This window comes from Delphinapterus leucas, chromosome 4 (assembly GCF_059928025.1).
Source record: "Delphinapterus leucas isolate spDelLeu-1000000601 "Yukka" chromosome 4, BTC_Dleu_Yukka2, whole genome shotgun sequence".
NCBI classification, from domain to species: domain Eukaryota; kingdom Metazoa; phylum Chordata; class Mammalia; order Artiodactyla; family Monodontidae; genus Delphinapterus; species Delphinapterus leucas.
This window is the reverse complement of record NC_143132.1, coordinates 71,082,187-71,109,527: the sequence shown is the minus strand read 5'-3', so window position 1 is coordinate 71,109,527 and position 27,341 is coordinate 71,082,187. Positions and strand designations below refer to the sequence as shown.

General features: G+C 37.2%; 1 protein-coding gene across 4 annotated transcripts in view; it reads left to right on the top strand.

Moving 5' to 3' along the window:
* OSBPL11 (oxysterol binding protein like 11) overlaps positions 1–27,341 on the top strand; it is a 107,375-nt gene that overhangs the window by 24,134 nt on the left and 55,900 nt on the right. For 3 of the 4 annotated variants that reach the window (XR_016393004.1, XR_016393005.1, XM_022567820.2), the window contains exons 2-7: positions 2,380–2,448; positions 8,058–8,233; positions 9,016–9,095; positions 10,960–11,136; positions 21,544–21,745; positions 25,581–25,726. Coding sequence is in view for 2 of the 4 variants with exons in the window: in XM_022567820.2 (XP_022423528.2) it covers positions 2,380–2,448; positions 8,058–8,233; positions 9,016–9,095; positions 10,960–11,136; positions 21,544–21,745; positions 25,581–25,726 (850 nt within the window). In the remaining 2 variants the exon portion in view is untranslated. Of the gene's footprint in view, positions 1–2,379; positions 2,449–8,057; positions 8,234–9,015; positions 9,096–10,959; positions 11,141–15,848; positions 15,953–21,543; positions 21,746–25,580; positions 25,727–27,341 lie in introns of all 4 variants that reach the window. The other variant, XM_089910621.1, reaches the window with a different exon arrangement.

The following is a 27,341-nucleotide window of genomic DNA, read 5'->3' as shown; positions in this document are numbered from 1 at the left end:
TTGGGAAATTATTTTTGGGCAGAGTCCAGGGGCATTGGGATTCCTCTGGCCCCCAAAAGCTGTTTAAGCCTGAAGCCTGGGGAAAACATGAGTGCCAGACTAGAAATCTCTGCCTTTTCAAGTACCAGTGGAACTGAAAGAAATAGCTTTGCTGTGACATAGGGCTGGAAGTAGGGCAAAAATCCAATGGGTTGGGTTTCTAGAGAAGAATCCTTCCTCTAGATGGGGGTTTTAGAAATTACTGAAATGAGAATTCAAATGGCACTGTCAGTTTTAACATGACAGAATACATGTATAATTATCATAACTTTGGGTTGGCAGTTTAGAGGTTGATAGCCTTTGTCTTCTTGAGATTAGTGACTGTATGAAACCAGAAGGACATGAGCCGTTTCACTTAATATTAGTAAACAGTGTTGTTTGCTAGCCTTAGAATGGAAGAAAAATACAGAAAAAAAAGTAACATATACTCAGTCATGGGATCAGTTCTTTTTAGTTAATTTTTTTTTTTTTTTTTTTTTTTTGCGTTACGCGGGCCTCTCACTGTTGCGGCCTCTCCCGTTGCGGAGCACAGGCTCCGGACGCGCAGGCCCAGCGGCCATGGCTCACGGGCCCAGCCGTTCCGCGGCATGTGGGATCTTCCCGGACCGGGGCACGAACCCGCGTCCCCTGCATCGGCAGGCGGATTCTCAACCACTGCGCCACCAGGGAAGCCCGAGATCAGTTCTTTATTTCCAAGCACTTTGAAGAAATGAGATTAGAAGGGCACCCAACTTCCAAGCACTTTGAAGAAATGAGATTAGAAGGGCACCCAACATTGAGTTTATCCCTGAGGCATTCTCCTACTTGCTCTCCAGTAATAATAGCTACTAGAATCTTATAGTCAGTTTGGGCATTTTGTTGTGTGTTTGTGTAAGAGAGTATCTTTATCTTCATCTCTTTTCATTTGTCATTCAGATCAACCTAAGTCTTTAAAAATTTTTGTTCTGTTGGTCGTGTCAGCTCTCTCTTGATTTTGTTTTTGATATCCATGTTTTAAAGGTTGCCAGTTGTCTTATACTCTCCATTTCCTAGATGCTGGTTAGCTGAAATTCTACCAAGTAAGCTCTGTGATTCAGGGATAGTAGAGAAAATAAATGTTTAATATCGTTTGCATCTTATAGTTTAAAGTTAAAACTTTAGAGTAGATGAGTTTAAAAAGAATTCTTAATGTAAGTTACAAAATGAAAAATGAAGCCCATATATCAAAAAGATACATCAATGTAGGTGAAGCTTTAATATCTTTTCATAAGTATAAGGAACCTTAAAATATTGGAAACAAAGTATCAATAAGATACTGCATTTTCTATGAACCGCTGTAACAGAACATTTCTGATAAATAGAAAAAGGGGGCAGGAGGTAAAGAAACTCACTTTCAGTAAGGCTAACGATACAGGTCCCAAATAAATCTTTCCAGTGGTAAGACTCGCAATGAGCACTTTGCCGCATGCCTATCTGGGGTGGGGGAGTGGGAGTGGGGTGTCATACTCATCAAAAACAGGATCTTCATTTTGAAAGCCCAAAGAATCAAAGACATAACACGTCCCACCAGATTGAGGAAGAACTATTCAACCTGGAGACCTTTTTTAGTTTATTCTAGAACCATAAAACTGGATTTTCTTTGTTTAGTATTGAATTAAGTTATAAAATATTTTTATTTATAATTATATGTGTAGTATATTTGTTTCATATTTATGTAATTTTATACGTATATAATGACTTTATATATGAATATTGTATAGTGATTTATGGGGGATTACACTTGCTTTGAAGAACTCTGGTAAAGTCCTATGGATATAAAATATGGGGGATTAAATAGCTCTATTTGTTAACCTATAAATTTTACTTCTGAAGTAAGTTTGAAGTATTTGTAGAAAAGTATGTGTCTACAGCTTTTTTTTCTTTAATTAATTAATTAATTTATTTACTTTTGGCTGCATTGGGTCTTCGTTGCTGCGCGCAGGCTTTCTCTAGTTGCGGTGAGCGGGGGCTACTCTTGGTTGCAGTGCGTGGGCTTCTCATTGCAGTGGCTTCTCTTGTTGCAGAGCACGGGCTCTAAGCGCGTGGGCTTCAGTAGTTGTGGCGCTCAGGCCCAGTAGCTGTGGCTCACGGACTCTAGAGCGTAGGCTCAGTAGTTGTGGCGCACGTGCTTAGTTGCTCCATGGCATGTGGGATCTTCCCGGACCAGGGCTCAAACCCATGTCCCCTGCATTGTCTGGCAGATTCTTAACCACTGTGCCACCAGGCAAGTCCCTACAGCTATTTTTTAAACTGTACAGTTAACTTCCTGGAATTTCTTCTAATTTTCACTGACTTTGGCCCTTTCTGATCTTTTTGAAACAGTGATCACATGGAAAGTGTGTATGGCTATTTAATGAAGTACACCAACCTTGTCACTGGGTGGCAATACAGGTAAGTGTGATTATTCTGTCACATCTCTCTCCCAAGAGACCAGAAATGGGGCTGATAATTTTATATTCTGATATTACTTCAGTACAAATATGGCTGGGAAACATGTTAGAGAAAGATTTACCATGTTTTTTTTAAAAGTCTAATGACTTTCTTCTCCTTTTTAAGGGGTAGGAGGAGTTAACATCTGTCCAAATTGCAGCCTCCAAATGCCTCAGAAGTTAGAATCATTTGTCCACTTGCCTTATGCATACTTGCAGTGGTGAGGCTTTTAGGGTGGTTTGGAGATGGCAAAGAGATTTGTATTAGGTGCCTGTTCAGGATTCTCAAAAGTTCTCTGGGACCCTGGAGAGTTTAAATAACCAGCCGAAGGTCAAACAAGCACTCAATAAGTAGCAAAGCCAGCTATCTTAAATACTGTGTGGAAATGGTAGTTGTAGGGCAGGGTATTAAACCTTTTTTTTTATTGTGGTAAAATAAACATAACATAAAATTTACCATTTTAAACATTTTATAGTATACAGTTCAGTGGCATTAAATACATGCACATTGTTATGCAGCCATCACTTTCATTCATCTCAGAACTTTTTGCATCTTCTCAGACTAAAACTCTGTATCCATTAAACAATAATTCCACATTTCCCCCTGCCCTGAGTCCTTGGCAACCACTATTCTACTTTCTGTCTCTATGAATTTGACTACTCTAGGTACCTTATGAAAGTGGAATCATACAATATTTGTCCTTTTGTGATGGGCTTATTTCACTTAGTATAATGTCCTCAAGTTTCACCTATGTAGCGTGTGTCAGGATTCCTAGCTTTTTAGGGCTGAATTGTAGTCCCTTGTATGTATATACCACATTTTGTTTATCCAGTTATCTGTCAGTGGACATTTGGGTTACTTCTACCTTTTGGCTAATCATGAATAATGTTGCTGTGAGCATTGGTGTACAAAATATCTGTTGGAGTTCCTGCTCTCATTCTTTTGTGTATATACCCAGAAATAGAATTGCTGGATCACATGGTAATTCTTTTTGTGATCCAAACTTTTTGGCGAATCTCCATATTGTTTTCCATAGCAGCTGCACCATTTTACATTCCCACCAGCAATGCACAGGACTTGCAATTTCGGTACATCTTCCCAACACTTGTTACTTTCTGTTTTCTGTGGGGTTTTTTGTTTTGTTTTGTTTTTTTAATAATAGCCATCCTAATGGGTGTTAAGTGGTATCTCACTGTGGATTTTAAATTTACAAATGTTAAAGCTAAAATTTGAACCCAAATAGTTCTGACTCTGAAGTCTATGTTCTTGGCATTATAACATGCTGCTTCTTATTCACATGTCATTTGGAGACCTCTGCTTTCGACTAGGTCAAAAGCATGATGGAATAACTGGAGCTGAATTTGCATTTTACCTTAAACAACTAGAAAATGGGACATAGTATATGAAAGAATGGTTTTCAGACTTTCAAAAAATAGTTGAAGCGCTATGATGAACATGTGATTTATTAAAAGAGAAGGCAGTTTGGGCCATGTTTAGTTTGAAGTAACAGTAAGGCTTTCAAATAGGAGTGATATGCAGGAAGTTGGAGGTCATATGAGAGGTCAAAGCTGGATGTGAACACATAGAAGGGAATCATTCCTGTTGAAGTGAAAAGGGTAGTTCTCTAAGGCTCTCAGTTTTTTGTTTTTTTTTAAAAAGAGCAAAGTCAAGGGAGCCTTTTCATTTTGCATTTTCCCACCTCAGTTTTTATGTAATTTTTAAAAACTTATACATTTAAATGACATATAAAATATATATTTTTTAAAATTTATGTCACTCTGCTTTTAGCACTATCCTTTGTTCTCTTTTTAAAAAGGGAAACAGGTTAACTTTTCTCCCCCATGACATTCAACAACTTTCATTCATATTATATTATTGAGAAAGGCTCAGAAGTGGAACAGAGTAAGAAAGCTCCAAAATATACCCAAGCTTATAAGATTTAATATATGTTAATGATGGCATTTCAGGTCAGTGGCAACTTGAGACCATGGGGAGAAGGGGCAGGTGTTTGTGTCATTGTATGAGGGAGCCTTCCAAAAAGATCCATTGGCCACTGGTTGCCTGAGGAGTTAGCTAAGAGATCCAAGCCAAAGTTCCAGTTTAGGGAGGGGCACTGCCTCTGCCCATGTGATCCCTCCAGCTGTCTAAAAGGCCAGTTTTAGCAGCAGCAGGAAGTGGGGATGAAGACAACCCATCCCTGTTTGCCACTGAGAACACAGAATCTTTTACCAACTTGCCCCATCAGAGAGGTCTCAGCTTGTCAACTTGATTGCTGCAAGACCACTTTAGAAAAAACTTCCATTTTCTGCCAGCCTGGCTGGAGGCTTGTGGCACAGCAGAGATATACTGGGTTCTCAGGCTGGAATGTGCAGATTGAATGATAAAAGAGGAACAGAAAGTTTAAGACCATGTTAAAGGACCTTAGGCTTAGAGCTCAGTTCCTTTGGCAGGCCTAGCCACTTTGTAGCTGTGCTGCAGATAAAGCTTAAGTAACAAAAGCACTGCACCTGTGCCAGATATTCAAGGCAGTTTCCCTGCAATCCATTTCTGTTTGACTAAGGGCAACTTAGAGCAGCTTGAGAAATCCAGCATGGGCGTACTCTATAAATAACTGCTTGCTTTGGAATGTAGTGCCCTAGGAATGAGCAAGACCCTCTCTTGAACCCACTTCCTTTCACTTTCAACTCTAATTCCTGAAGATGAGATCACTTCTCAGTTGGCTTAGGAGTTCTATACATGCTCAGCACTGAAGTCTAGGATGGTCAGAGCAAAGCACATGGGTGCCCTTCCATCCAGAATCTTCACTAAAGTTGATTTTTGCCATCATAAGACATACTTCCAAGTCAGAATATTTTTTAGATTAAAGTTCCGTTTGATGATACTTCACCTTAAGTTGTGGGCTATTCTGAAGATTAGTCATTTTCTCAAACTGACAGTCTGTTGTTTTGAAGTTGCAAAAAATAAACAATTATTTAATTTTCCTTTTAACAACGTAGGTGACTTTTCTGCATGTAAAGATAGATGCTGAATCTTAAGTCTTTGTTTCTGCATTTCTTTAGCTTTTTGGTTAGGCCAACTTGATAAAAATACTATAATCAAGAGTCTCGTACCCTTCTGGGCAAAATAGCTTTATTAAGTTTCCTCACTATGTGGATTGTCTCTCTGTCCCCAATGTATACATCTTGTAAAATATCTCCAGAGAATTGGTGAAGGAAGAACATTTGAATTAATTTATGTATGATGAAAGACAGCCCAAAGGGCTCTATTATTGCCAGTGGGTCCATAACATCATCTTGGTGTTAGAAAGGTATTCAGTTATTGGCTCATTTCTGTCATTTTACCAATCCCTCCTTTTGTATATCTAGGTGAGTACCTCCCATGTTGTAAATTTACGGTAATGCTTTTGGGATAAGAAATATGTGTTCACAGCAAACTTGAGATTTCCAAACATGTTATTCTCTAAATTTTCTTTGAAGTGACTGCTTGTAAGAGACCAGTCTTTTTCCTTTAACTGTTTGAAATGAATTGTGCTTATTGCCTAGAACAGTCAGAAGAGATTTCTTTCTTTTCTTGTTTCCTTCGTTTGTTCCTTTCCTTATTGCTTGTTTGTTCATTTGTTCCTTTGTTCACAGCTTTATTGAGATGTAGTGCCCATTTGAAGTGTACAACTCAATGATTTTTAGTATATTCAAGAGACTGCTTTCTTGCTAACAGGCCCTTTCCATTTGCTTGCTGAATTTTTTGTAGTAGATTCATGACTTAGTCTGTTCAGGCTGCTATAACAAAATGTCACCGACTGGATAGCTTATAAACAACAGAAATTTATTTCTCACAGTTCCAGAGGTTGGAAGTCCATGATTATGGTGCCAGCATGGTCAGGAAAGGGTCCTCTTTTGGATCGCAGACTTCACATTGTATTCTCACATGGCTGTAAAGGGCCAAGGGAGCTCTCTTGGGTCTCTCTCTTTTTCTTGTTTTCTGGCCTCACTGCATGGCTTGCGGGGATCTTAGTTCCCCAACCAGTGACTGAACCCCCTGCCCATGGCAGTGAAAGCACCGAGTCCTAACTGCTGGACCACCAGGGAAGTCCCTTGGGTCTCTTTTATAAAGGCACTGATCCCATTCATGAGGGTGTTACACCCTTATGACCTGATCTCTTCTCAAAGGCCCCGTCTCTTAATATCATTACCTTAGCAGTTAGGATTTCCACATGTGAATTTTGGCAGGGACACATTCAGACCATGGCAGATTACTAAGGACACTTCATATGTTTTAGGAATTTAAGATGATTTCAGTGGCTATTTTTGTGTTAATTAAAATAATCTCTTCAACTCTTAGGGAAAATAATGTTAAACAGCCCTTTTAAAAATAGGCAGAAATGTGAGGGGCAGTTCACTAAGTAGAACTACAGATGGTCAATAAACACATTGAAAAATGTTTAACTCCTCTAGTAATTAAAGAAATGGAGGTTTAAAGCTCTCAAAAATATTAAAATTAATTTATCAAATATCATCAGAATATGTGAACATAATTTTTAAAATCACAAGCATGCTAAAAGACGAATGAGAAATAGTCTTGCTTTCCCATCTCCCTTTTCAGGCATCCGCTTTCGACTTGTATTTTCTTCTCATTGTTTCTTTTTCTTTCCCTGAATAAAAGGCTGATCCCATTCTCTTCCAGTTTGGTATGGTTGATATGGTTGCCATGTTGCTTAAGACAATATCTTCTAGGAACTTGAACTGGATCAAATTGTCTACCTGGTTCTATTACAGAACACACTAACATGTCGAATGCCAAATTGCTCTAAACCCAAACATTAACTTTTTGAAATAGAAACTTTTTAGGTTTTTTTCCCTAAAGAAAAGAACTATTGCACTACTGAAATTGGAATCCGAATTAACATATTTCCTAAAGTAGTTAATCTAAAACCAAATCAGAACATCAAATTCTTTTCCAAAGTGTATCAGTATTTCATCATTTAGTTTCAAGTTCCTTGTTTCTGCATCTCCAGTTGCAGCTTTTTCATTTTTAAAGAGGATAAGTAATCTTTAGTTGTGACCTATTTAATGTTACGTTTACAAAATCTTAATACCTTGGCATTATTCTTATTGTTTATTTCACTGATTAAATCTTAAATCAGATTCATTTCTTACCTAGCATTTGTTAACTTCAGAGCTCGTGCTTTGATTTGTTTCCAGTGAATTTTAAATAAAAATTTGTACTACCATTTGCCTTGGGCAACTTACCCTCCCTGTTAATGAATTCTGGAGAGAAATCTTCCTCTGAAAGGATACTGTATCTTTGTTTCCTTTTTGCATTGTCTAGTATGCCTCTTCCCTATTAAATGCCTCTTTCACAGCTGAAGGTTTTATATCTTTTATTAAACTCATTCAATTTTTCAATAACATTTACTGCTAGGAAATTCAATCTAGTGTTTCCAAGCACTTCTTGAGATGCTTTTGAATTTTATTTATAGCAAAAACTCAAAAATGTGTGATTAAAATTTGGTTTGCTTTAGTTTGACTAGGGGAAATATTTTAAAATTGTGACCTTTTTAAAAATCATTACAGGTTTTTTGTTTTAAACAATGAAGCTGGGCTATTGGAGTACTTTGTGAATGAACAGTCTAGAAATCAAAAACCCAGAGGTACTTTGCAGCTTGCAGGAGCTGTAATATCACCCAGTGATGAGGACTCTCACACCTTCACTGTAAATGCTGCCAGTGGGGAACAGTATAAACTCAGAGGTATGACTGAAATATGAGAATTAATAGTGTGATTTTCTTCTTCCTTGAGAAGTTGGTATACTTCCCTGCTTTCATTTAGGTTTTGGAAATAGAAACTGCTGTCATTGATGATATAGATACAATATTTTAAACCTTGGAATTGCTTTAAGGATTTATGAAATCTGTTTTAATTTATGACTCTTTCTAAGTGGCACAGTGAACAAGTCTTTAAATTTTTTTTTATGTCTTCCATGGATTTGTATTTTACCCCCTTTCTTGATTTGGTTGGTATGCTCTGTGGTTTTTAGTGACTAATGTACATAATTGAGATTTATTAAAATGCTCATATTCATTAAAATAAAGTATAACGTCTGTTTAGATACATTTAATTTGTATATATAAAGTTTCTGTTTTTATTTAATTAATACATATAAAGTATAATGATAACCCTAATTGAGCATGCTTCTAGAGATCTGAAGGAATATACTGAGGATACATTAAATGCTTAATAAAGGTTATTTCTTTAAGGAAGAGCATATTTTTATGAGAAAGTTAAGACATGTCATATGCCCACCTAGCTGCATGTAATTTATCCTCCTAATGTATCCACATCCAGCTATGGTGTTACCTAACAAGGTTGATGCTTTGGCCTCTTTCCTACCTCCCTCTGGTCAGGGACATTTGCTCTAGGGAGAGTAAGACCAATCCCTGATTTTCAGTGATCTATTCTTCATGCTATAGACAATTAATTGTATTCTAAAAATAAATATAAAAGTGAATAACTTGTAGATACTTTTTATCAGCCACAGATGCTAAAGAGCGACAGCATTGGGTTAGCAGACTTCAGATATGTACACAACACCACACTGAAGCTATTGGCAAGGTATGTGGATTCATATATGATATTAATGCACAAAAATGGGAAAAGATTTTTAACTTATTTTTTTACATTTTAAAATTGAGATAGTATTCACATATCATAAAATTTATCCTCTTAAAGTGTACAATTTCATGGTTTTTAGTATATTCATAAGACTGTACAACTGTTGCAACTGTCTGATTCCTGAACGTTTTCATCACCTTCCAGAAAACCCATATCCATCAACAGTCACTCCCTAGTCCCCTCTTCCCAGTCCCCTGACAAACACTAATATAATTTCTGTTTCAGTGGATTTGTTTATTCTGGACATTTCATGTAAGTGGAATCATACAATATGTGCTTTTTTGGTCTGGCTTCTTACAATAAGCACAGTGTTTTCAAGGTTCATCCATGTCATTGCATGTATCATAGTTTATTCCTTTTTAAGGCCAAATAATACTCTGTTGTATGGATGTACCACATTTTGTTTATGCATCAGTTGATGGACATTTGGATTGTTTTATTTTATTTTATTATTTTTTTTTTGCGGTACACAGGCCTCTCACTGTTGTGGCCTCTCCTGTTGCGGAGCACAGGCTCTGGACGCGCAGGCTCAGCGGCCATGGCTCACGGGCCTAGCCGCTTCGCGGTATGTGGGATCTTCCCGGACCGGGGCACGAACCCGTGTCCCCTGCATCGGCAGGCGGACTCTCAACCACTGCGCCACCAGGGAAGCCCTGTTTTATTTTTTTTTTTGGCCATGCTGAGTGGCTTGCGGGATCTTAGTTCCCCAACCAGGGATTGAACCCGGGCCCATGGCAGTGAAAGCGCCAAGTCCTAACCACTGGACCGCCAGGGAGTTCCCTGGATGGCTTACATTTTGTGGCTGTTATGAATAATACTTCTGTGAACATTTGTGTTCAAGTTTTTGTGTAAACACATGATTTCAGTTCTCTAGGTTATGCCTAGGAGTAGAATTACTGGGTTATATGGTAGTTCTCTGTTTAACTATTTGAGGAACTGCCAAACTGGTTTTCAAAGCGGTCAAGCTATTTCATGTTCTCACCAGCAATACATGAGGGTTCCAATTTCTCCACATCCTTACCAGTACTTGTTACTGTCCTTTTTTACAATTATTATGGCCATCCTAATGAGTGTGAAGTAGAATTTCATTGTGGTTTTGATTTCATTTCTCTAATGACTAATAATGTTGAGCATCTTTTCATGTGCTTATAGACCATTTGTGTATCTCCTTTGGGGTGTTTTATTTTTTAAGATGAAAAGGAGGGTCTCAGTACTTGAAGTCTGAGGTTAGAAATGTCTAAAAAATAATATAGGGAAGCATAGTTAAAGGATTCCATACCTACTTTTCTTTTTCTTCCTAGTGGTTTTTCCCCATAGCTAAATTTTTTAAAGTTGTGATTTAGGCCTATAGTCTGAACTCCAGGATAAAAGCTTTATTTGTGCTACAAGATTCTAAGCATTGGCAGTGACCAGAAGGTGCTAGTTTGTTTCAAAGATACTTGAATGTTACATTAGAACATTATATTGAGTATTGCTGAGTATATTTTTTGCTTCAATCGTGATGTTTAAAGATCTGAAATTAGAAATTTCTTGTTATTCTAATACATTCTAACGTGGATAAAAAGAGTTCTTGATAGCACAGACCTGGAATTAATTTTCTAACTACGTTACCAGTTTACTATGGGATGTGTGAAATACTTAAACTTTGAAGGATTTAAATTTTATCATCTTCAGAGCTATTCTTGTAGTGAATTTTGAGGTTAATTTTACTTTTAAAACTGTGTGTAAAAGACTCCAGTTTAGTATAGGTTGAGGGTTAACCTGAAGTTTAAAAAAGGAATGATTTTCTTTGTTTGTCTAATAGAATAATCCTCCTCTGAAATCACGGAGCTTCTCACTTGCATCTAGTGGTAATTCTCCTATATCCCAGAGGAGACCCAGTCAAAATGCCATTTCCTTTTTTAATGTTGGACATTCCAAACTACAATCAGTGAACAAAAGAACTAACTTACCTCCAGACCATCTTGTGGAAGTCAGAGAAGTAAGTATGAATTGAAATCAAGTTAAAATGCATAAAATAATCGTAACTGCTTGGTTTTGACACACAAAAGTTTTAAATCCTGTGTCTTCTGGGGCCCTCAATGTTTAAGTCTTAAAGAGTCCCTGATTCTTTAGGTGTCCTAAGTTTCCTCAAGTCTGTCAACTAGGTTCTGTGTACACTGTCATCTTTCAAAAGTCTGCATCTTTCATTTCTTAAGTAAGAGTACAGACTCCTTTAATGTAAAATTTATGATCAAAAGGGTTATTAAGCCTAGTGGAAAGACTATATGGTCAAGCAACTGACTGTTTTCTTTAACTGGTACATGTAAACAGAGAATTCCACACACACACAAAAATAGAATAGTTAAATCCTTGATGTTGCCTTATCTCACCATTTTCTTCATTCTCTTTCAAACTGAGTACCAAATAATTCTAGTTAATAAAGAATGCAGTTGTTAGGTTCTTAATAATCTGGGTGTATTTTACTGAGTTAATTTTGGTAGAGCTTATAAATATCTGTGTAGTGAATTGTGAAAATAATATTATAAATCACACCCAAATGATTTAAGGCAGGAAGCTGGGGAGGATGTTCCCTCTATCAAGTTATTTTGGTTTGTATTTATAGATGAAGAAATTGAGATTTAAAGAGATGAAGTAACATCCTTGAGATAAACAAACAATAGCTTTGACTCACTTTCTAGTCCTGTTATAAATAAGTGACAATTATAAATACCTTTTTTCATAAAACAATACATTTTTAGTATTTATATTGATGATATTCAATCTGTTGATAAATATTGGTGTTTATGTCTTAAGGAAATCAAGGTACTGATATATTAATCTACAGTGAAGGAAAAGGAAATATTAAAAATGGTTAAGATAAGGGATAGAATAAAGAAAAATATCTAGGGGCAGACTTGTATCATAGTGTGTTCCTTAACCCTTAAAAATTAGGCTGCCATGAAATTTTTGGAAATCTTTGATCATGGCTAGTGATGGGAGCTTGAGGGTTCTTCAGAGATGCTGATAATGTTCTGTTTCTTGATCTGGGTGTTGGTTACATGGGTGTGTTTGGTTTATGAAAATTCATCAAAGCCTATATACTTGTGAGAAGTGTACTTTTCTATCTGTAATACTGTATATCAGTATATATACTTCAGTAAAAAGTTCAAAACACGCAAAACGCATGTAGTTGAAGTTGTCATGAATTTTGGTGCACATTTTCACGGAAAAGGAACCTTTTTGTATTTGAGATTTTAGCTGTCTGTGGAGACCTCTGCTTGGCTGTGCTTGGATCTTTAGGACCTGCTGTACTGAGACTATTGTCATATCTCAGCTTCTCTTCTACTGTGATGACTTTAATCACCCACGCTTCTCTTTCTTGCTCTAATGGTTCTTTTGTTATTCTCACACTCAGGGGTAATTTCTTACAGTACCCACACTATAATGTTCTGTGATTTTAAATATACCTTTCATATCATTGTGATAGCATGTTAATGTTTAGCATGTAACTCTGACACTTGTATGTAGAGAGTGTGTGTCCCCAAAGTTTCACAACTACCTCTTTAGGAAGGACAGGTATTTACTTACAGAACTGACTAATTTAATGGCAGCTTTCCTGAATTATGGCTCCAGTAATTATCCTAGGATTTGAGGGTTGACCATTGTTTGGCAATCTCTGTGCCAATGCCACATACAAAAAAAAAAAAGTTTTAGTTGAGTGTCTGTGTTTTCACTAGGTTGATGTTTTTGCTTTTAAGAACTCAACAGGTCAAATTATAAAATTATAACTCTATTAGGAACATTCTGTATTCCAATGGAATAATTCTATTTGTGAGAAAATAGTGCATTTGGAGAGTTTATACCATTTTTTGTCCTTCAGACAAAATTTTTAAATTTTTTAATAAATTTATTTATTTTTGGCTGCGTTGGGTCTTTGTTGCTTTGCACGGGCTTTCTCTAGTTGCAGCGAGTGGAGGCTACTCTTTGTTGCGTTGCGTGGGCTTCTCATTGTGGTGGCTTCTCTTGTTGTGGAGCACGGCTCTAGGTGCGTGGGCTTCAGTAGTTGTGGCATTCGGGCTCAGTATTTGTGGCTTGCGGGCTCTAGAGTGCAGGCTCAGTAGTTGTGGCACACGGGCTTAGTTGCTCCACAGCATGTGGGATCTTCCCGGACCAGGGATGGAACCCATGTCCCCTGCATTGGCAGGTGGATTCTTAATCACTGGGCCACCAGGGAAGTCCAAGAACACTTTTTAAATGCTTACTTTGGACTAATTTTAAATTTACAGAGAAGTTGCAAAAGTAGTACTGGGTTTCTATATATCCCCCACCTAACTTTTTGTAATGTTACCATCTTTCATAACATAGTATCAAAACCAGGAAATTATATAGATACAATACTGTTAACTATAATCCTTATTCAAATTTTAACAGTTTTTCCACTGACATTCTTTTTCTGTTTTGGGATCCTGTCCTAAAATGTTGCATTTAGTTGTTGTTATTACTACTTAGTCTCCTTCCGTCTGTAATTGTTTCTCAGTCTTTCCTTATCCTTCATGACCTTGACACCTATGAAGATCCAGTTATATTTATTTAATGTTCCCAAATTTGCATTTATCTGATGTTTTCTTAGTATTTGAGTGAGATTATACATTTTTGGGAAAAATACCCTAGAAGATATGTATCCTTAGTACCTATATCAAGGAGTTCATGGTGTCAGTATGTTGTATTACTAGTGATGTTGGCCTTGATCACTTGGTTAGGGTAGCTTCTACTGGATTTCTCCACTGTAAAGTTGCTGTCTTTCCTTCTGTAGTTAATAAATATCTTGGGGAGGTACTTTGAGACTATGCAGATCCTTTTTCTCTTCAAAGACATTGAGAAAACTTTTGATACCACGCTGACCTATGGTTCCAGGTAAGAGTTCTCAAGCTTTTTGTGGTCTTGGGATCCCTTTCAGTCTTAAAAATGATTGAGGACCTCAAAGAGCTTTTGTTTTACATGGGTTAAATTTACCAATATTTAACTTATTAGAAATTAAAACAGGTATTTTATTTATTATTTTTTATTAGTTATCTATACATAAAAACAGGTATTTCAAAAATACTTGTTTTAAAATTTTATTTTAAATTTTAAATGTTTTATTTTAAAATAAAAATTAATAAATTCATACATGTTAATATAAATAACATATTTTTATGTCAAACAACTATTTTTTCCCAAAAAAACAAAATAATTGCACTTAATTTATTGCCATATGTAGTTTTGATTGAAATATATGAAAAAAAATTTGGCCTCACACAGATACGTGGTTGGAAAAAAGAGGAATATTTTAATAGCTTTTTAAGATAATTGTGGCTATTCTTCTCTGATATGCCACCAAAACTTGACAGTGGCAGTTTCTTAAGTGTTAGATGCAGTGTGGAATCTAATGTATATCAGTGAACTTTTCATATTCTGTTTCATGAAAATACATTGGTTCATCTTGCACTTTGAATGGATCTTTAACCTATGCACAATTTTGTAACACTATGCATTAGTCATTTGGAAAATATTAGTTCAGAGTTATGCAGGTCTTACAGATGTTGGTATACAATATCAAAAATTCACATTCATTAAGATCCCCACTAATCTCATCAGAAAAGGCTTTTAGTATGGGAAACCTGTCAAGCTCATGGTAACTGACATAGGTTTTCCAAGATTGTAATTTCATTTTAAAGCTCAGATTTTATAATTGGCCACAAATACTGTCAGTTGTTTTTCTTGAAGTGGCAAGTCATTTTGTTTAATTTGAGGTGTCTACCACATACCCCCAAGCCTGAAGAGCCATAGTTTCTAACAGTCATTATTTATGTCAAGGAGGAACATCCCTGTGTTTCTCCTCTTTTCTACTGCAACACCCTATACTTCTGTCCTCCGGTCACCAAATGTATGGAGGCTTCCTCCACACTAAGCAGTTCTCTGACCCTCTGCAGACTCCACCTAGGTGTTCTACAATTCAATTCAGTTCTGACACTATTTATCTGAGATAGTATCTGCCCCCACTTCAGATGCTATTCGCAAGTCCAGGTTGTCACCTGTGTTTGTAACCCCACCTATAAATGGGAGGTTTCCATTACCCCTTCTTCAGGTTGGGTCATTTGCTAAAACAGCTCACAGAACTTAGGAAAACAGTTTACTTACTATATTACCAGTATATTATAAAGGACTGTAACTCAGGAACAGCCAGAGGAGGAGATACGTAGGGCAAGATATTGGGGAGGGGATGCAGAGCTTCCATGCCCTCTCTGGTTGCACACCCTCCCAGCACCTCCATGTGTTCACCAACCAGAAGCTCTCTGAACCTCCTCCTTAAGGGTTTTTATGGAGGCTTTATTACTTAGACATGATTGACTCCATCACTGGCCATTGGTGATTAATTCAACCTCAGCCCCTCTCTCCTCCCTAGAGGTTGGGGGGTGGGGCTGAAAGTTCCAACCCTCTAATCTACAGGGTTGAGTCTCCTGGCAATCAGCCCCCATCGAGGGATTCTGCAAAAATCACTCCATTAACTCTACTGTGGTTGAAAGCGGTTTGTTATGAATAACAAAGGACACATTTCACCTTTATGCTCTGAAGCTATTACAGGAAACCAAATATTGTAACAGAAGATGCCCCTATGCTCTGATCACTTAGGAAATTACAGCGGTTTTAAGAGCTGTGTGCCAGGAAGAGGTGGGATTCTTTCATGTCAGAATGGTGATCTGTGGAAAAAACAGCTAGTTCAGCTTGCAGCTCAGGCTCACAAGTGCTTTTCCGTAGGCAACCACAGTACTTTGGTATGCAGCAGAAGTGCACTTTTTTTGATATGCAACGGAAGTGTACTTCTCGTTTTTCGTATAGACTATTAAAAAATGTGTACTCTAGAGTCAAGATATAGTAAAACTAATAATTTTTTTTTTTTTTTTTTTTGTGGTATGCGGGCCTCTCGCTGTTGTGGCCTCTCCCATTGCGGAGCACAGGCTCCGGACGCGCAGGCTCAGCGGCCATGGCTCACGGGCCCAGCCGCTCCGCGGCATGTGGGATCTTCCCGGACCGGGGCACGAACCCGCGTCCCCTGCATCGGCAGGCGGACTCTCAACCACTGTGCCACCAGGGAAGCCCAAAACTAATAATTTTTACTAATTTTTCAAGAACATTCTTAAGTAAAACTGGCTCCCCCCCGCTCCCCGCCCCCCCTTAAGTGCGTGGAAGTGAAGAATACAATGACTAGTACTGTTGATGATGATGACACTGCCTTCCTTCGAACTAAGACACCAGCAGTTTTACCCACCATTGCTTTCACACCATCAGTGCAAATGCCACGAAGTGAAAAAGGCAAATTAATTTCCTAAAATTATTGTGAAAATAGTTTTGACTCCATAGACCGCCCGAAAAGAGTCCGACAAGAATCTGCAGAGCACTGTTTGAGATGCTGTTCTAGAGTGATCCAGCTCCAGAAGGTTGTAATGCAAAGATATAATTCAAAGTGAGTTTGAAAGGAGTATTTTAATCAAAGTCCATGGGTAAGTCCGGCAATAGTTAAAGTAACAGTTGGCAAAAGCAACTGACTATTGAGAATAGAGTCATATTGTGCTTGAACATAGATTTATTACTAAAGTGTTAAAGTGATCTATTTTAGTATGTACTGTTTATTACTAGTACAGTTTATCAATCACTCCATTAATCAGTGCATGCTTCATGCTGGTACTATGCTGTACCCTGGGAGGGGCTAACATGACCAGTCTAGTAAGGGAGACAGACATTTAAAATACAAGCAATAAAATCATGATTCTCATCTGGTTTTCAGACAAACTAGATGCCACTTAAGTGATGTACACTATCACCATATTTGCCATATCTAGCTATAAAACACAGGTTAAGCAAGTTTTCAGCTTTCCTGACGTTTTTTCTTTCTTGAGGAACTGGTTTCATACTGTCAGGAACAATCACTGAAACAGCTTCACACAATCAGTTCTATTTCATTGTAAATACATGATCAACTCATTTGTTCGCTTTGGAAAGAACCATAACCAAATTTTAACATTTGCGCTATAATTATAATTTAAAGTTTATTTTTTCTAGTCGAGAACATCACTTTCTTAGGCATCTTGACTTCTAACATCAGCACTAGCAAGTGGCTTTTTTGGGCCATTTGCACAAGGAAACACTTTCTTCTCTTAAGTGTTATGTTGTGATAGCTGATCATTTATGTTGTCAGTATCCTGCTTATGATTTTTCCTTTATTAAACTTTTATTGGCTTATAACATAATATAGAAAAGTATACAGATAATAAGTGTACATCTTTTCCTTTTTCCTTTCTGCTCTCTGGAGAGTGTAGTCAAGTGAACAGGTGTTTTTAATTTAAATGTCCAGTTTTTCAAATGTTTTTCTTATGGTGAGAATAAGAAGTTATATTCTCTAAGTTCAAGAAAGAAAGAGAGGGGACTTCCCTGGTGGCACAGTGGTTAAGAATCTGCCTGGGGCTTCCCTGGTGGTGCAGTGGTTGAGAGTCCGCCTGCCGATGCAGGGGACACAGCTTCGTGCCCCGGTCCGGGAAGATCGCACATGCTGCGGAGCGGCTAGGCCCATGAGCCATGGCCGCTGAGCCTGCACGTCCGGAGCCTGTGCTCCGCAACGGGAGAGGCCACAACAGCGAGAGGCCTGTGTACCGCAACAAAAATAAATAAATAAAAGAATCTGCCTACCAATGCAGGGGACACGGGTTCAGTCCCTGGTCCAGGAAGATCCTACATGCTGCAGAGCAGCTAAGCCTGTGCACCACAACTACTGAGCCCGCATGCCACAACTACTGATGCCCGCACGCCTAGAGCCTGTGCTCCACAACAAGAGAAGCCACCGCAATGAGAAGCCCACACACTGCAATGAAGAGTAGCCCCCGCTCACCACAACTAGAGAAAGCCCACACGCAGCAACGAGGACCCAACACGGCCAAAAATAAATAAATAAATAATTTTAAAAAAAGAAAGAAAGAGAAAAACAGCCTCTTGTTCGGCTCTAGATTGAAACTCTTAGCAAGTAACATGGAGCCTGTTTAACCAGCTCAATTCAGTCATTAACAGCCCTGTTTTAGTATACTTACTTCTGAATGTTAATCCCTAAAGGCCATACTTCCTCCACTCTGTTACTTTTGTTTTTAAAGTCAACTCATCCTTGAATGTTGTAATTCCCCAAAAAATCTGTATAAGATTAGCTCTTTGACTTGTTCTGGAAGAACAGTTCTTCCTTGCCTGGAAAGTAATAAGTTCAGTTTGGTTTCAGATATAGTTGAGCAGTATTTTTTTCCCTCAGCAATACTAGCTCTTACTGTGACTTTTTAAAGAAATCTGACAAGTGTAAAAGTTAGTATTTGCTCATAACATTGCTAGAAGCAGAGGGGAAGAGCAATTATATTAAAGACCCCTAGACCAGTGAGAAATACAAAAGAGGCATAATACAAGCTTCCCATTTCTAATTACATACCAAGAAGTTCTTTTAGAAGGAAGAAATAGGGTAAGTATGTAATTTGGTCTTCAAACTGGAACAGGTTTAGATATAATTACAGCGGACTCTAAGCATAAACCAGGACTGTCTCTAGAAATTTGGAACTTATGCCTCAACTAATTATAGAATTTTGTCTACAGTTTCTTATCTGGCTTTCTGCTCTGTTTAATTAGCCATAGAAGTTCTTTTCATTAGACCAGAGGTAAACCTAATGGATCTGTTTGACCCCCTTCCCTTGATCTTCATCCCAGTTCTTAATTAACCTTCTAAGCATGTATCCATGTATAAAAGAACCTGACACACAAGTGTGCATCTTGTAATTTTCATGTAACTACCTCCTGGATCAAAAAATTAAATATTACCAACACCCTAGAAGACCCTCTCATGCCTCTCCATCATTACACCCTCCTCACTATCCTGACTTCTAATACCATAGATTTATTTTGCCCATTTTTGTAATTTCTAAAACTGGAATCAAAAAGTATGTGCTCCTCATGGCACAGGGAGATCAGCTTGGTGCTTTGTGACCACCTGGAGGGGTGGGATGGGGAGGGTGGGAGGGAGGGAGATGCAAGAGGGAAGAGATATGGGAACATATGTATATGTATAGCTGATTCACTTTGTTATAAAGCAGAAACTAGCACACCATTGTAAGGCAATTGTACTCCAATAAATGATGAAGATGAAAAAAAGATGAAGAAAAAAAGTATGTGCTCCTTTGGGTATGGCTTCTTTTTAGTCAGCATATGTTGGAGATTTACTTACGTATTGAGTATAGCAGTTCCTTTCTTTTCACTGCTGCACGGTATTTATTATATGGATATACTTTAATATTTTTAATTCGTTCCAGTGTTGATAGACATTTGAGTTGATGAACATATATACATACATATCTGTTGGTTATGTAACTAAGAATGTTGGATCATGGATTATATTTATTTAGCTCTATATATTTAACTCTAGTAGATATTACCAAACTGTTTTCCAAAGTGTTTGTACTTATTCATAATTTTGGATTATTGGGAGTTAGTCTTAGCATTTATATACAAAAACATTTACACACACACAAACAGTCCCCAACTTACAATAGTTCAATGTACAATTTTTTGACTTTACAATGGTGCGAAAGTGATACACATTCGGTAGAAACCGGTCTTTGAATTTTGATCTTTTCTTGGGCTAGTGATGTGTGGTACGATATTGTCTCCTGATGCTAGGCAGCAAGCCACAGCTCTCAGTCAGCCACGTGATCATGAGGGTAAATAACTAATACACTTGTAACCTTCCTGTACCCATACAGCCATTCGTTTTTCACTTTCAGCACAATAGTCAATAAATTAAATGAGATATTGAAGACTTTATTATAAAATAGGCTTTATGTTAGATGATTTTGCCCAACTGTAGACTAATGTAAAAGTTCTGAGCATACTTAAGGTAGGCTAGGCTAGGCTAAGCTATGATGTTCTGTAGGTTAAGTGTATTAAATGTATTTTTGACTTAAGATATTTTCAACTTAATAATGGGTTTATTGGGGTGTAACGCCATTGTAAGTGGAGGAAGATCTGTATAGATACCTTCATACCCACACTTTTCATTTAATAACCCTTTTTTCTGGTAAGGGTGACTGTTTGATCCAGTATTATGCATGTGTTTTCAGGGGCTGTTTCATGTATGACACACTTAATTTGCTTGGTAGGGTCATTTCGCATCTCTCTTTCACTAGCCCTCCAATGAACTGTATTAAAAATTGTCTGGGGGCTTCCCTGGTGGCGCAGTGGGTGGGAGTCCGCCTGCCGATGCAGGGGACAAGGGTTCATGCCCCGGTCCGGGAAGATCCCACATGCCGCAGAGCGGCTGGGCCCGTGAGCCATGGCTGCTGAGCCTGCACGTCCAGAGCCTGTGCTCTGCAACGGGAGAGGCCACAACAGTGAGAGGCCCACATACCGCAAAAAAAAAAAAAAAAAAAATTGTCTGGAACAAAGTCTCTGAAATCTAAAGGAGTCTCTCCACTATAGAGTTTCTTTGTGAGTTAAAATAATTTCCAAAGGGTGGGCAATCTGAGAACCTTCTGCTCACAATTGAAAATAATTAAGCATAATAAATTCCGGGGTTTTGTTTGTTTGTTTTGCCGCACCATATGGCAGCATGCGGGGTCTTAGTTCCCCCACCAGGGATCAAATCTGAATCCCCTGCAGTGGGAGCATGGAATCGTAACCACTGGACCACCAGGGAAGCCCCTAAATTCAGTTTTCATTTTTAAAAATTGGGTTGCTCATCGTCGTTGTTATTCCACTGACTCTGTTAGGAACTGTATAGATAGGCCTCCTAATCAAAAAGCGTATTGAATTCTTTTAACTTGAAAAGCTTATATCCAGTATTTGCTTAAAATCAACCTAATGGGACCAGAAAGTTAGACTGGGAAAGCAGAAGCATGTAAACTATCATGATTTCACTGTAGGTTCAAATTGAGCCTGTCCAGATGTGCTGTGAATAAAGTGGTTGAGAGCCCAGACTGGGAATTATTTTTACTTTGGAGTGAAATATCTAGTGCTGCTATGAAAAATGATCTGGAATGTTCTTTCTGATGACTTATATAAATGTATACTGTTAAAGAAATTTATATAAAGATGGAAGTCTTTTGATCTTTGTTTCTGCCAAAGAAAAAGTGTAGCTGCCAACAAAAGTTACTGTCTTTTGAGAAGCACTATTAAATGCTTATTGAGAATAGCCAAACAAATTGAAAATAGATTTCTAGGCGTAATATGCCCTAAAAATGGCAACTGTATGTTTACATGTTATACAGAATATTGTTATTAAAATGGCAACTGTATGTATACATGTTACACAGAAATTGAGTGGGACACACAGAATTGTTGTTTTCCTTAGATGATGTCTCATGCCGAAGGACAACAAAGAGACTTAATTAGAGGAATTGAATGCCTTCCTGCTTCTGGCCATCTTAGTTCCTTGGACCAGGATCTCTTAATGCTCAAGGCTACTTCCATGGCAACTATGAACTGCTTAAACGACTGCTTTCATATTCTCCAGTTGCAGCATGCATCACATCAGAAGGGCTCATTGCCTTCAGGTAAGTTATTGCTTAAAGGTAGGACTTAACATTGCAGGTCAAAACATGGAAAGGACCAACTGTATCCTTTGTAATTCTACTCCAGAAAACCTTAATCAAAACGAAACGAATAGAAAACCAGCAAGCCTCTTGGGTTTTTAATTATCACTAATGTTATACAAAGTCTTTTTAACTGTGTCCTTTTTCAAATCTAAAACCATTTTAGGTCTCATATAATTACATATCCCTTTAGAAACCTCAAACTCAACATGTCAAAAACTGAACTCAAAACTCACGTCTTCTATATTTCTGTTAAAGTTGGTGGCATCACTCTCGACGATCAAAGTAGAAACGTTGGAATGATTCCTTGAGTTTTGCTTTAGTCCACTATTCATTATTTCCATACTGAGATATATATATATTAAAGTCTAGAACTTCCCTGGTGGCACAGTGGTTAAGAATCCACCTGCCAATGCAGGGGACACGAGTTCAAGCCCTGGTCCGGGAAGATCCCACATGCCGCGGAGCAACTAAGCCCGTGTGCCACAACTACTGAGCCTGCGCTCTAGAGCCTGTGAGACACAACTACTGAAGCCCGCACGCCTAGAGCACATGCTCTGCAACAAGAGAAACCACCGCAGTGAGAAGCCTGCGCACAGCAACGAAGACCCAACACAGCCCAAAATAAATAAATAATTAAAAAAATAAAGTCTATCAGTCACCTTTCAGTTTGAAAAATAAGATGTACATCTAGTATTTGAGAGCACCTATTTGTTGAAATTAATTTACTGGGGAAAAGAATGTTATTGCATGGGATAACAAAAAATGAGTTTTTCTATTAAATGAGATGAATAAGCTCATCATTTAAAAAATTGCGATATAATTGACATATAACATTGTGCAAGTTTAAAATGTTGATTTAATACATTTATATATTTGTGTACCACCAAAGTGTTAGCTAATGCCTCAATCACATCGCATAATTGTTATTTATTTCTTCCTTTTTTTCCTTGGCCATGTCGTGAAGCTTGCGGGACCTTAGTTTCCCAGGGCTGGGCAGTAAAAGTGCCAAGTTCTAACCACTGGACCACCAGGGAATTTCCTGTCATTTCTTTTTTGTAGTGAGAACATTTAGGATCTAGTCTCTTAGCAGCTTTGAAATATTTAATATAGTATTGTTGACTACATTCTCTGTGCTGTGCATTAGATCTCCAGGACTTATTCATCTTCTAGTTGCAGGTTTGTACCCTTTTAACAACATCTCCCCAACTCCCCCACTCCCATCACATTGTATTAATAGTAGTAACTTAGTATTTCCCAATATTCATTGTTTTCTTATCCAAGGAACTCCCCTTGCTTGTGGAAGAAAGATATTTTAGGAAGATGTTGAGACTTTGTGCAGGAAAAAGTTTACCAAGTCAGATCTTGATATGGATAGGGTATGAATCCCATCCTCACGTGTGCCTAAATTCAGTATTTCAAGCTAACAATAACAAGCTAATGGCAATTGTAGATATAGGTCAGGGCAGTATTACAGAGGCCAATAAGTTATGTATGTTCCACTTAAGGAACTCATGGTCCACTTGGGGAAGAAATGTAAATAGTTAACTATAATATGTAAAGTGCCACTTACAATGGGAACAAAGTACTGTGGGAGAACATGTGAATGGACTAATACTTCTGGTAGAAAAAAAGTCTGGGAAAGGCACAGAAAAGCTAAGAAAACCAATTAGTTCAGGAGTGGGAGGTAGGGGAGAGGGCATTCCAAAGAGATAGAAAAGCCTAAATTGTGCATTGTGAGCATGGACTGTTGTCTTAGAGGAATTATAAGTAGTCCAATATAAATTTTCTCCTGTTATAAAGCACTCATTATAAAAAATTTAGAAACTACCATGCAATTGAAAGAAAAATCATATGTTATCTTACCAAGCAGAAGTTGCCCCTGTGAATATATTAGTACATTCCCCACCAGGCTTTTCTTTCTTTTTAATTTTTGTTTTACCTCATAGTTGTTTGAAGATAGGTGTTTGTAAAATAGATAACCAACAAGGGTATATTGTATAGCACAGGGAATTATAGCCATTATCTTATAATGACTCTTAATGGAGTATAAGCTATAAAAATACTGAATCACTATGCTGTACACCTGAAACTAATATAATATTGTAAATCAACTATACTTCAGTTAAAAAAATAAATAAATACTTGATTAATTAAATACTGTGTAATTTTAAAAATTCTTAGAATTTCATTTGTGTAGTTTAAATTAATAGTCTTATTTTTTAAATGATTGCTTTGTGATTAATGAAGCATGCCCAATATAAATTTGTATTTTTTTAATTAAAAATGCGAAACACACTGTAAACTTTATAGAAGTGTTTGAAGTAAAAGGTATTCTCCCATATCACTATTTTTTGGAGCACAGATTTATGGGTATTTGAGAGAATTAACTAATACTGGTATTTCTCACCATAAATTGTCATATTTTCCAAATTAAGTAGGTAGAAATTTATTCTTGTCAGTTGAGAATGAAGATAAAACTGTGAAGAAAAAAAACTGAATTACCTTCCCACTCAAATTTTGAAATGATCCAAGAAATGAAATCTGGATAAAAATTAGTGTTTAGTCCCATGAGGTCTTAATGTATATTATACAAAAGCACAGCAGTGATTATTGATGTAGAAGGGTCCTGAGACCAAATGATTGGTTTGATTAAGAGTTTTGTTATGGTTTATCAGTTGAGTGATCTCTTAAAACAGATCTCTTAAGTCTGGTGTTTGTGTGCATTTTATTTCGAGAAATAAGGAAATCTAGATATTGATATTAAAAATAAACATTTCGAGGTAGGAACAAAGTGGTTTCATTTCTTTGGAATTTTGAAAGAGACCCCATGAGGGCATTCCCCTAATTATGAATCCCCCTGCCAGTGCCAAGTGAAACTGAACTGAGTGGCAAGGCAAGATGCTCTGGTAGCCTGATAGGTACTTTGTAATTAATTCCTCTACTCAAGTCTGGGATTTTGTTATAGACTAAGTAAATTCCATACTCCTTTTAATTTCTGCTGTGGTAGTCGGAGCATCCCTTAATGTAGCACTATATAACCAAGTTTCCTGTGAAACCTAGATCAGCCTCTGAAATCAAATGGAACATTTTCCATTATTGATTAGGCATAGAATCCACTTCGTTAAACTAGTTGAGGGTAATAAGAGACATTGAGTCATTAATTGAGAAGATGACAGGTCTCTAAATGTGACCACTATCTTTCACTAGGTCAGCTATTATTTATTCAGTAGGAGAGCCTTTCAGTTTAAAAGTATGTGGAGCTTTTTTATATGATTGGAAAAAACATAATGGGCATGTATTTGCAATTCTTAAATTAGATCAAGACCTTGATTAGTTAGAAAATTGCTACTGAGAGTAAGGTTCAACCCCAAATTGAAGCAGATTTTATTGTTTCTTAGTCCCAGGTTCCTCCTGTAATTGTGACTTCCTTTAGCCTAACTGCATAGTCATACTAGAGGGACAGGGTTCATGCAGAAAGGCCAGCAAATCAACTGTTAGGGTAGGAATACACTTTATGATTCATAGATTTGCATAAGAAGTGAGTTTAGTCCTATTCAGGGTTGATTCATTTAAATGGTATCTGATTTCAAGTTGCAGGTTGCTGTGTTGTAAAATACCCAATCGTGATGCTCATGCTAATGAGCTACAAGTCACTGTCTTGCAGAGTCTCTTAACAGGTTGAATTGCTTTTAGTCTTGTAGGCTCAAAAGAAAATTGTTTAATAAAATCCACATTTGCTGAACTTTCCAGATTATGAGCAAGTTTCAGCGAAAGTTTTCTCTTACTTCATCAGGAACGACAATCGAGTGGTTAGAACCAAAGATACCTTTATCAAACCACTATAAAAATGGAGCTGACCAGCCCTTTGCAACTGAGCAGAGTAAACCAGTGGCAGTCCCAGAAGAGCAGTGCGTTGCAGAATCTGGACTATTAGCAAGGGTAAGGTAATATGAACATAGAGTTTTGGAGTAAAAATTAGAAAGCACTGAAAAGCATCTTTTCATTGTCAGGACATGCAAATCAACATAATGAGAGCATACTCTAGACGTTGTTCTACTTTAAACTGCGCTGGCTTTGGAAGGGGTCTATTGTGTAAAACTTGTACATAGTTTTCCAGGTTAAATTATGCGGCCTTTTTAGTTTTAGTTTACTTTTGCTTCATATAAATGTACTTAAAAAATGAAATTTGCATGTTTTTCTTTTTCTGGAAAATCGCTTTTCTAATAGAAAATTATTCGCATGATATTTATCTCTTACATTTCTTAATTTAACATTATTTACTAGGTGTTTACTATTAAGTTCATAAGTTTAAAAGTTTAACATTAAGGTTTTGTTGATAGTAAGCACTTTACCAAACCAATTTTTAAAAGTGTTAGTCTACTTAAAATAGCACACAGTCTTAGGGTTTAATCTTTTTATAAAGTAATATTAAGTCCACGTTTCTCAGAAGCTAAACAGTGTTTTCTTCTATTCATAGTTCCACCACTGTAACAAATCATACTGGTTTTTTGCCTTTTGAGTTTACATCTGTTATATTTATGGTTATCATAATTACATAGATAGTTTTGTTTTAAGCTCTTTTTATTTGCTACTTCTCATAAGTTTTCTTATATGTTATTCTGGCCTATATAATAAAAGTTTTTAGGTTGAAGTAGGCTATTGAATGTCTAGGTTGTTTGTTATTTTTTGTTCTTATAAATAATGCTCTATCATTTTGTCTACTGCTTTATTTTTTTTTCTCCCCTTTATTTGGATTATTTCTTTAGGTTATATTCCCAACTAGAATTACTGAGTCAAGAGTAATGCACGGTTTATGGTTATTTTTATAACAGCAAATTACTTCTTAAGAGAAACATATGACACAGGGACTTCCAAAGCTGGCAAAGGTCTTGACTCAGTGAGGCAGGCAGTGGCAGTAGGGTGGGTGGGGGAGAAGAAAGAAAAAAAATCCTTTTTTTCCTATAGCTTTTTGACTAATTCATCTGTGGAGTCAAGAAGTTAGTAAGTATTCATTAAGTTAGCTAATATGTGACAAGTCCAACATTAAGAATTAGAGGAGACACAAAAATAGAAGACAGTTCTTTCACTGAAGAGACTTAAAATCTATTTAGAGTCACAACACATATATACTGAAACAATGAGATGATAACGTAAAGCAGTATTTTTTATTTTTTTTCATCTTAATAGATATCACTTAGATTCTTGGGATATGGGCATTCAGGGAAAGAAGAGAGGTATATGAGTAGAGTGGATGAGGAATGCTTTGGAGAGAAAGTGGAATTGAAACTGGGCTTTGAAAGGAGACAAGGTTTGAAGAGAAGAATAGTAGTAAGGGAATCTCAAGATGGGGGAGTAACACAAGCAGGGATACTAAGGCGTGTGTACTTATTGCAGAAAAGGCTTGCCTGATGATTTTGAACCCAGGTCCTGTCATTTACTAACATGTGGGCCAATTGATTAACCATGCTTAGCTTCCTCATCTGTAAAGCAGGGGTAGTAATACCTTATAAGATTGTTATTTAGATAAAATAAATTCAGCAGAGTACCTGGTTTA